The sequence below is a fragment of the Brassica napus genome, chromosome A5 (assembly GCF_020379485.1).
Source record: "Brassica napus cultivar Da-Ae chromosome A5, Da-Ae, whole genome shotgun sequence".
NCBI lineage: Eukaryota > Viridiplantae > Streptophyta > Magnoliopsida > Brassicales > Brassicaceae > Brassica > Brassica napus.
The window spans coordinates 15509636-15523026 of NC_063438.1; the positions used below are offsets into that span (position 1 = coordinate 15509636).

The following is a 13391-nucleotide window of genomic DNA, read 5'->3' on the forward strand; positions in this document are numbered from 1 at the left end:
CTTTGTATTTTCCATAACTCATATTGTTTATACGCAACACTAATTTTTTTAATCTAAACGTTCTAATGTATTCTTCGTTCGTATGAATATAATATAAATATCAATATGTAACATCGATCGAATCTTTCATATTAACAACATACATGTAACATAAGTATTATATAATTGTAAATATGTAATTATCAATTTAATATTCATGCTTGCACGCATGTGCAGGCGGTCCACCTAGTTTATATTAACTCTATTGAAACCAAGTCTCTCCAATCTCTGAAATAAATAAACATGCTGAATGTTTCCAAACTCCAACAATTATCCATACAACACGAGTTTAAACTAGTACATTGATACTTCTAAACATGTACAAGAAACCAAATCCCGCCAACATACTCTCAACCAGTTTGACCTAAATAAAATAAAAAAAAAACAAGAAAGGAAACAAATGACCGTTTGGTTACAAAGAGGAAGAAGGTTTTATAAGAGGCTGAGATGTTTTCCCCCACTCCTCGGGACTACACTTAACCTCCGTCAACAAAGCCACAACTTCCTTCATCGTGGGTCTCTCCACAGGCGACGAGTTCACACAGAACATGGCAACCCCCAATGTCTGAAGCATTTCCTGAACTATCTGATCCGGTAAACCTTGCAGCTTCACGTCAAGGACAGATAACGCCGGTTCGAAGCTTCCCATTTTCTTCTTCACCCATTCCACTATGTGAAGCCCATCGCCAATCTGCGGCTCCACGGCGCTCCGTCCACTCAGAATCTCAAGCAAAACGACGCCGTAACTATACACGTCACTCTTCTCTGTTATGTTCATCGTGTATCCATATTCTGCACAATAATATTACACAAAAACCCCTAAGCTTTAACAAAACTATCAAACAACCCCCCGCCATATCTTTTGTAAATAGAGACCCCTTATACCTGGAGCGATGTAGCCGTAGGAGCCAGCGACCTGAGACATGGCGGTGTGATTCATCACCTTGGCGAGTCCAAAATCGGCGAGAATGGCTTCGAACTTGGAATCAAGAAGGATGTTATTGCACTTGACGTCTCTGTGAAGAATGGCGGGAAGGCAATCGTGGTGAAGATAAGCAAGACCCTGAGCGGTTCCAATGGCGATCTTGTAACGCGTTTCCCAGTCCAAGCTTCTGTTCCCTTGAAGCAGCTGCTGGAGATTCCCGTTGGGGAAGTAGTTGTACAGAAGCAGCTTCACTGATTTGTTCGAACAGTAACCTAGCAGCTTCACGATGTTCCTGTGTCTGATGCTCCCCAGAATCTGTATCTCCATCTCTGTCGTGGGTTCGTCGTCGTTCTCTTTAGTTCGCCAGAGCTTCTTCACCGCTATGGTCTCTCCGTTGGGCATCTCCGCTCTGTAAACGACTCCCGAACAGCCTTTTCCGATCACGTTCTCGTCCGTTAAGGAGCTCACGATGTTGTTGACGCTGATGCCGAGTTTCTGAAACGGGATGAATGTCCATGGGTATGACAAGTCTTCTGCTGTTGATGACGTCGTCGTCGTTGTTGTTTGTTTCTGAGTTTTGTAGCGGTGGTTGTTGCGTAAGACGAGAAGCCACGCTGCGAGAAGGGCGATGGTGGTGGAAGCCAGGATCACGGTGACTAAAGCTACCATCTTTGGGGATTTGCTTCTTCCTGTGCGTGATGAGCACGTGATGCCGTCGATTGTATGGCAGAGATTTTTGTTTTGGAGGTAAGAACTTGCTGAGATTGTTTTGAAGAAGGGTGTAGCTGGGATTGGACCTGAGAAGTTGTTGAAGGAGATGTTGAGGGAAGCTAGGCTTGTGAGGGAGCCGAGGACTTTGATGTCACCGTTAAGCATATTGTGTGAGAGGTCGAGTGATTGCAACTGTGTGAGGCCTGAGAAGGTTCCCGGGATGTCTCCAGTGAAGGCATTGTAGCTCAAGTCGAGGTTTATAGTCAAGGTCGTGACTCGGCCGAGCTCTTGTGGGATTTCACCGGATAAGCTGTTGAAGCTCAGATCAAGCAGTGTAAGCTTCTGTAGATTCTTGATGGATTTAGGGATTTGACCAGTGAGGAGATTGTTGTTGAGGATCAGCTTGTTTAGGTAACTGAAGTTGCCGAAACTCAGGGGTATGTATCCGGTGAAGCTGTTTCTGCTGAGGTCAAGCTGCTCTAGATTCACAAGGTTGCCTAGCTGAGCAGGGATATCTCCGGTGATGTAGTTGTTGTGCACATCTAAGAGCTCAAGGACAGTGATGTTGGAGATCTCGTAAGGAAGCCCACCAGAGAAATGGTTCATGTAGAGATCAAGAAACACCAGGTTCTGTAACTCGCCAATCTCTTTAGGGACCTGGCCTGAGAGTTGGTTCTCTCCCAGTCTTAGCCTCACAAGCGACTGGCATTTTGCTACGCTCTTTGGTAGTCCACCGGACAAGGAGTTTCCTAGAAGGAGAAGCTTGCTGAGCCTCTTTAAACTGAAGAGCTCTTCTGGTATTCTCCCTGTTAGCTTGTTCCTAGAGAGGTCGAGGGCCACAAGGTCCGTACAGTTGCCGAAAGAAGACGGGATTGTTCCTGAAACCGAGTTCTCCCACAAGAAAAAGCTCTCAAGAGACTTGAGGTTTCCGATTTGGGAGGGTATAGAGCCTGATAACTTGTTCTTGTCCAGCTGAAGAGCAATGAGGCTTGAGCAGTTGCTTATTTCCCAAGGAATATGACCAGTGAACATATTATCAGACAACTGAAGCTGCTCCAACCAAACAAGCTTCCCCAAATCTCCAGGAATCTCACCGGACAGATCGTTGGCGGAAACATCAAACACCACGAGGGAAGAAGAGTTGGAAATCTCAGGTGGGATAGCCCCAGATAAAGAATTACCCCATAGAAGCAAGCTGGTGATCTTCTGGAGCTTACCCAACTCCTTTGGGATGGATCCAGTGAGCTTGTTCATGTGCAAATACAAGTTCCTGAGCTCTGAGCACAAACCCAGCTGAGGTGGGATAGTACCAGAGACGTCAGTGTCATACAGAGCCAGAGTTTGCAAATTTACCAAGTTCCCAAATGTGGAAGGGATTGAACCTGTCAAACCACTGGCTGCTAACCCTAGAGTTGTCAAGTTTTTCAGGAGGCCTATCTGGGCAGGGATAGGGCCTCCTAGATTAGGGTTACCACCAAGCCTGAACTCCTGAAGAGAGACCAGAGAACCCAAACTTGAAGGAATCGAACCATTTAACAGGTTATCCTGAAGACAAAGAACTTGCAAAGAAAATAGATTTGAAATCTGTGAAGGTATTGAGCCAGAGAGCTTGTTGGCATTCAAGATAAGGAACTGGAGAGAAGAGAGGCGGCCAAGCTCTGATGGGACTGGACCAGAGAGAGCGTTTGAAGAAAGGTCAAGAAGCCTGAGGTGGGTTAGTTTTCCAAAAGAAGGAGGGATTAGGCCAGAGAGGTTTGTGGAGGAGAGGTTTAGGAACTGAAGAGAGGAGAGAGAAGAGAGGTCTGGTGGGATTGAAGACAGGTTAAGGAATGTGTCGGGGATGGAGACAGAGATCACTCTGTTGTCTGCAGAGCATGTAATGCCATACCATGAACATGGTGTTTTGTCTTGTGGGTCCCATGAAGACAAGATTGATGAAGAAGAGGATAATGATTGTCTCTTCAAAGAGAGAAGAGCTTGGCCGTCTGATGAAAGAGAAAGAGTGGGTTGGGCCATGGAGACCCATGAACCAAAAAGGAACAAGATCAAGAAGAGAAGGTTCGACTGTTTGATGCAACAATCGAAAGATGGCCGCTTTATGATGTAAAAATGGTTGAAAGGAAATAAACGGGTGAAATGGTTTGGTTCTTTCTCCATTGAATCTCTGGAAATGGAATGATTGGAGAGTCAATTGGTTGGTTGTGGTGTAATGGAGGATGAGAAAGAAAAGCAAGCTGTCTTATCTTTTTCTGTTGAACCGTGAGGAGACAAGAAGCATGTGTAAAGGCTTTGCTTACTGATTGCTTAGGATTTACACTAGACCACTGCAGAACAAGAACACCAGGAACAATAACTGTGGAGCTAAGAGTGAGGTCTTGACACTCTCTCCCATGGAGAAACTTCTCTGTCCGGGGGAAAGAAGATTAAAACTTTACCGGCAACGGTGGTGGTAAGTTAGGCAGCAGAGGAGCTAGAGGTTGATGAAGGCAACGTTGGACTTTGAGTCTCACTTTTGTTCTCTCTGTCTCTTTCTTCTCGTTTGCTGTTGTCTTGGGAAGACTAGTAGTAAGATTTAATACTCAAAGCTTTACTTTATTATAAGTTTTTAAATTATAATAATGAAGTGATTAGGGCGCCACCGGATTCTCTTCCGTTTTTTCGTGGATGTGTGTGAAATCTGTATATACATCTTGCATCCGTATATTATTTCTGAAAACTTTCAAACTTTTAACATCACTCTATATTTCTATAATAAACAAATTGTATTTCTCTGATAATTTTTCAAAACCCAAGGTATATAAATAAGTCTTTCTTTCAAAAATCAAGGTTAATTATTGTGCTTTGCTTTTTATAAAGTTATTATTCACGAACCAATGATTTTTTTTGGGTAGAATTGCAACTGTGTAATTTGTTTTTGTCATTGAACTGCTATCCGTTTTTTTTTTTTAATTTGAACCAACACAAAGATGAGTTTTCCAACCAATAATATATAGCATTGATTCAATATTTTATATTTTAAAGAAAAAAATACACTTTCATTAAAGTGATTAGTATCAAAGATAATGTCCACATTACTCAAACGTTCGATCTGTTAACATAATATACGAATACAACATTTTCAAAGCTAAAAGTGAAGAAAACTTATAACTTTTCATGCTTGAAGAATACAAAAATGGATTTTAGAAAAAAGGATCTCAGTTGTATGGTATAAGCAACCGAGTTGTTATTTACATTTGTATAATGTTATGTCCACACATATCTTATATAGAGGAAACCACGAAGTAGTGTAGCTAACAAAGTAACAATGCATGTTATTTGCTCTTGTCTTCTTCTCCCATCTTCTTCTCCCTTTGTCGGCTGCTCCCGACCGTTGGATCTTCTTACTCACTCTCTTTTGTTTGTCTCTCTACGAAGTAGCTAAACTGATTTTCACTGGTGTAAATACTTGATAACCATAGATGAAAATTCGATTATATTGTAAAAATACTTTCGGGCAAACATTGTTGGGATTGTGAAATCCCATGTCCAATTCTATATTATCCGATTAATACGATATTGTCCACTTTGGGCCTAAGAGGCAGGCCCGCATGGATTTACTTTTGGTTTTCATCCCAAAAGGCCTCGTACTATTAGAGTTGGACATCTCTTTATATATTAGACACTCCTTGTCTAATTCTCCAATGTGGGACTTAGTTTGTCATCTCACATTCTCCCCCTCAAACTAAGGATCACATTCATCTCGTGTCCCACAACTGACTTCCAGAATATTTTGACTTGATCTCTGCCACACACCTCTCATTCCTAACTCATAGGATACCCATTCATCACTCATTCATCATTCAAAGGGTATTTCGGTCTTTCTTGCAAATTTCTCGTCAACTGCGCTCTGATACTAATTGTTGGGATTGTGAAATCCCATGTCCAGCTCTATATTATCCGATTAATACGATATTGTCCACTTTGGGCCTAAGAGGCAGGCCCGCATGGATTTACTTTTGGTTTCCATCCCAAAAGGCCTCGTACTATTAGAGTTGGACATCTCTTTATATATTAGACACTCCTTGTCTAATTCTCCAATGTGGGACTTAGTTTGTCATCTCACAAACATTACAACACTAAATGTTGGTTTTTAGCCAACTTCCTAGTAAGGAGGCACTAGAGATTGATACAAAAACAATTTTTGAAAACATCAAACGATTCATCTATTACTCAATTTCGAGGTGATCTAGTAAATCAAATTGAAATAGAGCAACCACTATAATAAAAATCTTTATGATAAGCTCTTGTTATCTTAGCTAATGAATATGTTATTTTGTTTTCAAAATAAAGATGATAAACAATAGAGAAATCTACTAATTTACTCTTCAGCCTTGATATCTCTTCCAATTCCGTTGAAAAGGTTGAGCACATTATGGTTCTTGTATCATCGACATCAGACCCTTTCAATCAGCACTAAAGTGTTGGCACATCAACATTATAGCATACACACATAACAAACATGTTTTCACCAACCATCTAATTTATATTCCAGTACCGTCTAATAGCATGTGCTAGTGGCGCAGTCGAACATGGCCCGAATTTAAAAGTAAAAAAATATTAAAAAAATTTCCAAAATAAATTTAGTTTAAAATTTCAAATTTGTAATATATTCTTAAATGTATAGTTTATAATTAGAAGAGAAACCTCTAATATATATAGATAAAACTATTAACTCTTAAAATTATTTCATTACATTGTTAAATATATAGTTAATATTACTTTTTTGAACATGCCTTAGTATAATTTGAGACGTCCATGTTATATTCGTTCATTCGTTGTTAATTTGTTGTAAAAGATTTCATCATAAATTACCTGTAACTTAACAACTATATTATGACAATTGTTATCTAGTGTCGTTAAGTTGTGTAACGTAACATCATCAAGTTTACAACAAATTTTTACGTTGGTAACTTGCGACAAGTCTATGATGAATAACTTCTGTTAACAACCTAAAATTTTAGTTTTGAAGAATACTACACAGTCTAATATATAGCCCCAGATGAAAAGATCATGATGATCTTGGCAATGTGAAATATCGAACAAACAAAGTCTCACATTGGAAATTAGACAAGGGAAAGTCTAATGTATAAAGAGATGTCCAACTCTAATTAGTACGACACATTTTGAGAAGTAAACCAAAAGTAAAACCATGCGGGTTTGCTTAAAGCCAAAAGTGGACAATATCGTACTAATCGGATAATATAAAGTTGGACATGGATTGAATAAATCCCAATATTGGTATCAGAGCTAGGTTGGCGAAGATGTGCAAGAAGACCAAAATACCCTTCAAAAAAGAATAAGGGAGGTTCAGCAGAAACAGTCAAGATGATCATAGAACTTGTGATGACATTTTCAAAGGACCGAGATGTTGTGGGAGGCGCATTCTCAAAGGAAAGAAACACACGAGATGAGTGTGGTCCTTAATTTGAGGGGGAAAATGAAGATGTATAGTCAAGATGGAGCTGTAGTAGTTAGTGTAGCTTGATTATCTTACATCAACAGAAAATGTGAAATATTAAACAAAGTCCCACATTGGAAATTAGACAAATAAAAGTCTTAATATATAAAGAGATGTCCAACTCTAATTAGTACGAGACTTTTTGAAAAGGAAATCAAAAGTAAAACTATGCAAATTTGCCTAAAGCCCAAAATAAACAATATCGTATTAATAGGATAATATAGAGTTGGACATGGATCCAATAAATCTCAACAAACAATGAATCTAAATCAATAAGGACTGTATAAATAGGGAACACATTAAGTGATTGTAAGACGCAGCATCGGAGACGGTGAAAGTAAACACTTAAAAGTGAGTTTGGAGGGAAGCTCCTTTTGCCGTGTCGTGTTTCTTTGATTATGTGTGATGGCTTTTCAAAAAAAAAATGTCATAAGATAGGTTTAATTGATTAAAGAAACTGCCGTAAACCTAAAAAACTATATAATCAATTAAAACGATACGTAAGAAATCAAATTACATTACCAAGACAGAAGAGGTGGGTGCGTTTTGGGAGGTGAGCAGCATCAAATATTGTATATAAAAACACTCACATGAAGGGGAGAGCTATAAATGAGTAAAATATATTTTAGATTTTGACCTCTTTTTACTCCCCATTTAAAGTTTTGTACATCAGTTTGGTACCTTTACTTTTAAAAAATGTGTTTGCAATATATGGCCTCGGTAGTTCATTCAAATGTACTTGCAAATCAACTGAAACTGAAAGGAAGTGTTTTCAATGTCACAAATTCGATCACCAATGGAAGAAAAAGTAACTGGTGTAGGAACCTTATTTTAGTACCATAGGACAACTGATATTTGTAAAGAATAATAAAAACATAAACTAAAATTTCAATACCAAAATATAAAAATAAAGAAGAATTGCAGAGTCGAGATAGTTAATCTCTTTCCTTAAATCTTTAAACGCCCCGTAGTGTGACGGTTTTATGGCGCTCAGATTCCCAGGATACAACTGCATCATCATTTCTGTTTACCATCACCGAAAAACAGAATCTATCGAACCTATTTCTGTGATGTACTCTCAGACTCAAAATAAAAAAAATACTAGCATAACTATTCTGAGTGGGAGAAATATTTCTTGATTGTATGAATGTGTAGGTGTGTGTGTTTTTTTCTAAATGGCTCACAAGCCTTTATATAGAAAAATAATGAAAAGCACAAGTTTCATTTTTCAACACAAAAATGAAACTTCCATGGTGCACTAATGGAGTTTTTAATTCTTGTCATTATTATGTGAATTTATTCCACAACTTGACCAAGAAATTAAAGAATAAAATTATTATTGTTTTGATCAACTCAAACAAAATAATATACTTTAAAATGGATTTTTTTATATATTTTATCAATATAAAAGATCAACATATATTTGATTTAAGTTAATGAACATGAAGTCCAACTAACATATCAAAACTCAAATCCAAGTTCAAATATCCAATAAGTGTATTTGCTACTTTGTATAAGTTTCTCAAATTACACACATTGGACCTCTATTTCTCATTCAAATAAAACTTTACTTTTGACATATGAATACATTATTCATAATGTTCAAAAAATAGTTCCAACAACTGGGGAATATCAACTCACACATTTTATGATCTGTTCATGCCCATAATTTGGCAAACAAAAAACTACGGAAAATAAGGCAATACTAACAATTTCTCAAAGTTTAAACTATAAAGTTATAGTATTACATTACATTTGACATAAAATGCAACTAGTGAGAAGAGGGTCAAACTAACAGTCCGGTTATATGTATTTAGCCGTCTAAAGTATAAAAACAAAAAATTTCTTCCATAACCCATTACATAAAAAATTATTTCACTAAACTCATGCATTTGACACATAAACCTGTTGTTGCTTGCTGACAAAAACAAACCGTTGTTGCTTCATGAGCTTTGACAGTTCAAACATTTTTAGAAGTATTATTCCATCCGGTTCTAAATAAACATTTATTTATAGAAAGTTCATTTCTAGAAAATAGAAATTTTATGTTTTCACTGCAATTTATGTGAGTTAATAATAACAAATTGTAAACTGTTTTATAAAATAATTGTATTTACTGTATTACTATTAGTTTAAAAAATAAAAATTTTGTATACTTATTTTTAAAATTTAATGTGTTTTTGATATGCGTAACACCACAAAAAATATATTTAAAAAAACAGAGAGAATATAATTAAAAGTATAAGTTAAAATTGTAAGAAATTTTTTTCTAACAGGCTTCACATATGATTTTTTTAAAGAGAACAAAAAATTAAGTTTAAGTATAAAATTAAAATAAAAAGCCCAACCAAACTCAAATGAGCCGAAAGAAAATAATTCAAAAGCTGACAGACCAAAAAATGGTCCAATTATTTGAATATCCTAACCTCACTTAGAAAAACATATACTTACCGGAAACGTGCCGCCAAAACCACCGTGAAACGACCAAGAGAAAAGTAAAGAGCTCAACAGACTTAAACAAGATTCACTGGTAAACCACAACCTGAGAGAACCAAAGAGCTAAATGGCAGTAGAGGACAATGAAAGAGAAAGCTCACGAGAAAGATGGGGATAAAGAGATATTGGTACCGATACGGTCGAAATCAACCGTCACCGTAGTCAACCTATATCAGATACCGATATCAAGATCTATCATCGTCTTCCAAAATTGCAAGCTTACTCGTCGAACGCTACAGCTCAAGCACCGCCAAAAATCTCGCCAAAACCACCACCATAGCCATGCAGTAGAGGACAATGAGAGAGAAAGCTCATGAGAAAAAGGGGGATAAAGAGATATTGGTACCGGTCCTGTGTTACATGAATAATGAAGAGGAGATTAGAAGACACGTGGAGGAGGATGATTGAGTGAGAGTGGACGTTGGAGGTTGTTACAATGAACTCTTTAAGAAGAAGAATAAACATGTGGCGAGTTTGTAGGGGCTTAAGCTGTAGATTCTGTTACGAGTTGTTTAAATACTGAATCAGAGAGTTGTAGAAGTTATTCAGAAATCTTGTAAACACTTTTATAGATCTGGACTTATCTCTTTCAATACAATAATTCATTGTTGCGGAAGATCCTTCTCTTTCGAGATCTTCTACAAGTGAACTTCGATTCTTGAACGTTGATTCGAGCTATTGGTGACGAGTTTTACCTTTAACAGTGGTATCAGAGCCATCGCATCTTTGGAAACGATGGCGGAGACACGAGCACAAGCTCTTTTGAAGGAAACAGTGGCGCGAGAGGCAGAGGAGGCGATCGAAAGTCGATTTGAAGCTTTGGAGAAGGCGATCGCGTTACAGAACGAGAAAATGGCGATTCAGAACGAGAAGACGGATCACAACATATTAGAGATGATAGAAGCATTCTGTTTGATGTCAAGCAATATAAATCCTCAAGGCGTGTCGACGAGTGAGAATCGGAATGTCGATGGTGTTTCGTTCAGAAATTCCGGTACACCGGATATTCAGCACGAGCATCAACACGGTGGAAGGCAAGGTATGCATACGAACTATAAGGGAAGAACTCGAATGACTAGACTTGATTTTCCGAGATTCAAGGGAGAAAAGTTGAAGGAGTGGCTTGGTAAAGCGGAGCAGTTCTTCGATATCGATTTTACACCGGAGGAATCAAAGGTTGGCATTGCTTCGTTACATTTTGAAGATCTTGCAGCAACTTGTCATCAAGCTCTAATGCAAGAAGATGATGGTAGAAGATTATTGCGAGATTGGCGAGGCTATACAGAATTGTTGCAAGAAAGATTTGAGGAGGTGTTAAACGATCCAATGGCAGAGTTAAAGGAGTTGAAAGAGACGGAGGGGATAGATGAATATCATGCTAAGTTTGAGTTGATCAGAACAAGATTGAAGCTTTCTGAGGAGTACTTACTGAGCGCTTATTTGGCAGGACTGAGGCTTGAAACACAGATGCATGTGCGCATGTTTAGACCTCAGAACACTCGCCAATGCTTAGTATTGGGATGTTTGTATAAGAAAGCTCATCCAAGGAAGACTGGGGGGTAATCAATGGAGTCAGAACAAGTCAAACTTTAATGGTAGTAATCAATCTAAAGGATTGTTACCTTATAAGAAAGACAAAGTGCTGAAGCCAAAGGATAACAACCCTCCATTGCGAAAGTTCTTGACTAGTGCGGAGATGAGTGAGAGGAGAGCTAAAGGGTTATGTTACTAGTGTGATGAGAAGTACACTCCTGATCATTACCTGAAACACAAGAAGACGCAGTTGTTTCTATTAGAGTATGATGAGGTGGAAGAGAGGATTGAAGAGGAAGGGAAGTCTGATGAAGGCGTGAATGAAAATGAAGTTTGTGACTTAGCACATATATCACTGAATGCAGTTTCAGGTGTCTCTGATTATACAACTATGAGAGTCAGAGGAGTTCATGAGAAGAAGAATTTATATGTGTTGATAGATTCAGGTTCAACACATAATTTCATGGATAAGAGAATTGCGGATTTGTTGGGTTGTAAGCTACAACCAACAGGAAGAACGAAGGTATATGTGGCTGATGGAAGCATGATAGGAGTTTGTGGGAAGATTGAGAAGTTTAAATGGCAGTTTCAAGGTCACCACTTTCAAGCTGATTCTATAGTGATAGCATTGGGATGTCATGATATTGTTCTTGGAGTTCAATGGTTACATACATTGGGACCAATAACATGGGATTTTAAGGAGTTGTAGATGCAGTTTAAATGGGGAGGAAAGAAGGTTTTGTTACATAACATCAAACTGGGATCAGTCCGTGAAGTAAAAGCCAAAAAGATTGAGCAAATTAAGGAGAAGGAGATACAATTACAGATGATATATGCCTATGAAGAAGATGAAGGAGATCAGTGGAGCTTGAATGCAGTCGAAGTAGAGAAAAAATCAGCTGAAGAAGAACATAAAATTACAGAGTTAACAGAGGAGTTTGCTGATATATTTCAAGAACCATCATCGCTACCTACTTTCAGGCTCAATCATGATCACAAAATTACCTTGGTAGAAGGCTCGGATCCGGTGAATCAGAAACCTTACAGATATGCAGTCTATCAAAAGGATGAGATCGACAAAATGGTCAAAGAATTGTTGGATGCAGAAACTGTACAACCGAGTTCAAGTGCTTATGCTTCACCAGTGGTATTGGTGAAGAAGAAAGATAATACATGGAGGCTATGTGTGGATTATAGGAAACTTAATACCATGACTATCAAGAACAGGTTTCCAATTCCATTGATAGAGGATTTAATGGATGAATTGGGAGGCTCCAAGGTGTATTCTAAGATTGATTTGAGGGCTGGCTATCATCAAGTGCGAATGGACCCAAATGATGTTCATAAGACAGCATTTCGAACACACGGTGGTCATTATGCGTACAGAGTGATGCACTTTGGGTTGACAAATGCACCAGCTACCTTTCAAGGATTGATGAATGGAGTGTTCAAAAAATATTTTCAGAAGTTTGTTCTCATCTTCTTTGATGATATTTTGATTTACTCCTCAACATTCAGTGAACTTATGGAGCATCTGCGAGTGGTTTTCGAGCTCATGAGGGGTAATCAACTGTATGCTAAGAGAAGCAAATGTGCTTTCGCAACATCACACGTAGAATATCTTGGCCACTTCATTGAAGCGAAAGGGGTATCAACGGATCCAAACAAGGTGAAAGCAGTACAAGAGTGGCCAATAGCTAAGAACTTAAAGGCGTTGAGAGGGTTTCTTGGTTTGGCAGGGTACTATCAACGTTTTTTCAAAGACTTTGGCTTGATAGCACGTCCCTTGACAACATTGACGAAAAAAGATGCATTTGTTTGGCACAAGGAAGCGGAGAATTCATTCGAAACAATGAAGAAAACGTTATGTGAAGCACCTGTGTTAGCTTTACCTCGCTTTGACAAAAAGTTTGTGGTAGAGACTGATGCGAGTGGGAAAGGTATAGGGGCAGTTCTCATGCAAGATGGACAACCATTGGCGTACATTAGTCGCCACTTGAAGGGCAAACAACTTGCATTGTCTATATACGAGAAGGAGCTGTTAGCAGTGATATTTGCGGTACAAAAGTGGAGACATTACCTCTTGACACAACATTTCATAATCAGAACTGATCAGAGGAGCTTGAAATATGTGTTGGAACAGCGGTTGAACACACCAATCCAACAACAATGGCTTCCTAAGCTCCTTGA

At 38.3% G+C, this 13391-nt stretch overlaps 1 protein-coding gene across 1 annotated transcript; it reads right to left on the reverse strand.

The window, feature by feature from the left end:
- Positions 1–268: 268 nt before the first annotated feature.
- On the reverse strand, positions 269–4311 carry LOC106451813 (LRR receptor-like serine/threonine-protein kinase RGI5). The gene is made up of 2 exons (XM_048781028.1): positions 925–4311; positions 269–831 (listed from the first exon to the last, which is right to left on the reverse strand). Exons 1-2 carry the CDS (start codon positions 3830–3832, stop codon positions 452–454), a joined length of 3288 nt encoding a protein of 1095 aa, XP_048636985.1. The 5' UTR covers positions 3833–4311; the 3' UTR covers positions 269–451.
- Positions 4312–13391: the final 9080 nt, after the last annotated feature.

What these genes read in the sequence shown, in the direction of transcription:
- LOC106451813 (XM_048781028.1), bottom strand. Translation starts at nt 3,832, where the DNA reads ATGGAGAAAGAACCAAACCATTTCACCCGTTTATTTCCTTTCAACCAT. An exon ending in CTACGGCTACATCGCTCCAG is followed by an intron (nt 832 to 924) that starts GTATAAGGGGTC and finishes ATTATTGTGCAG; the next exon opens with AATATGGATACACGATGAAC.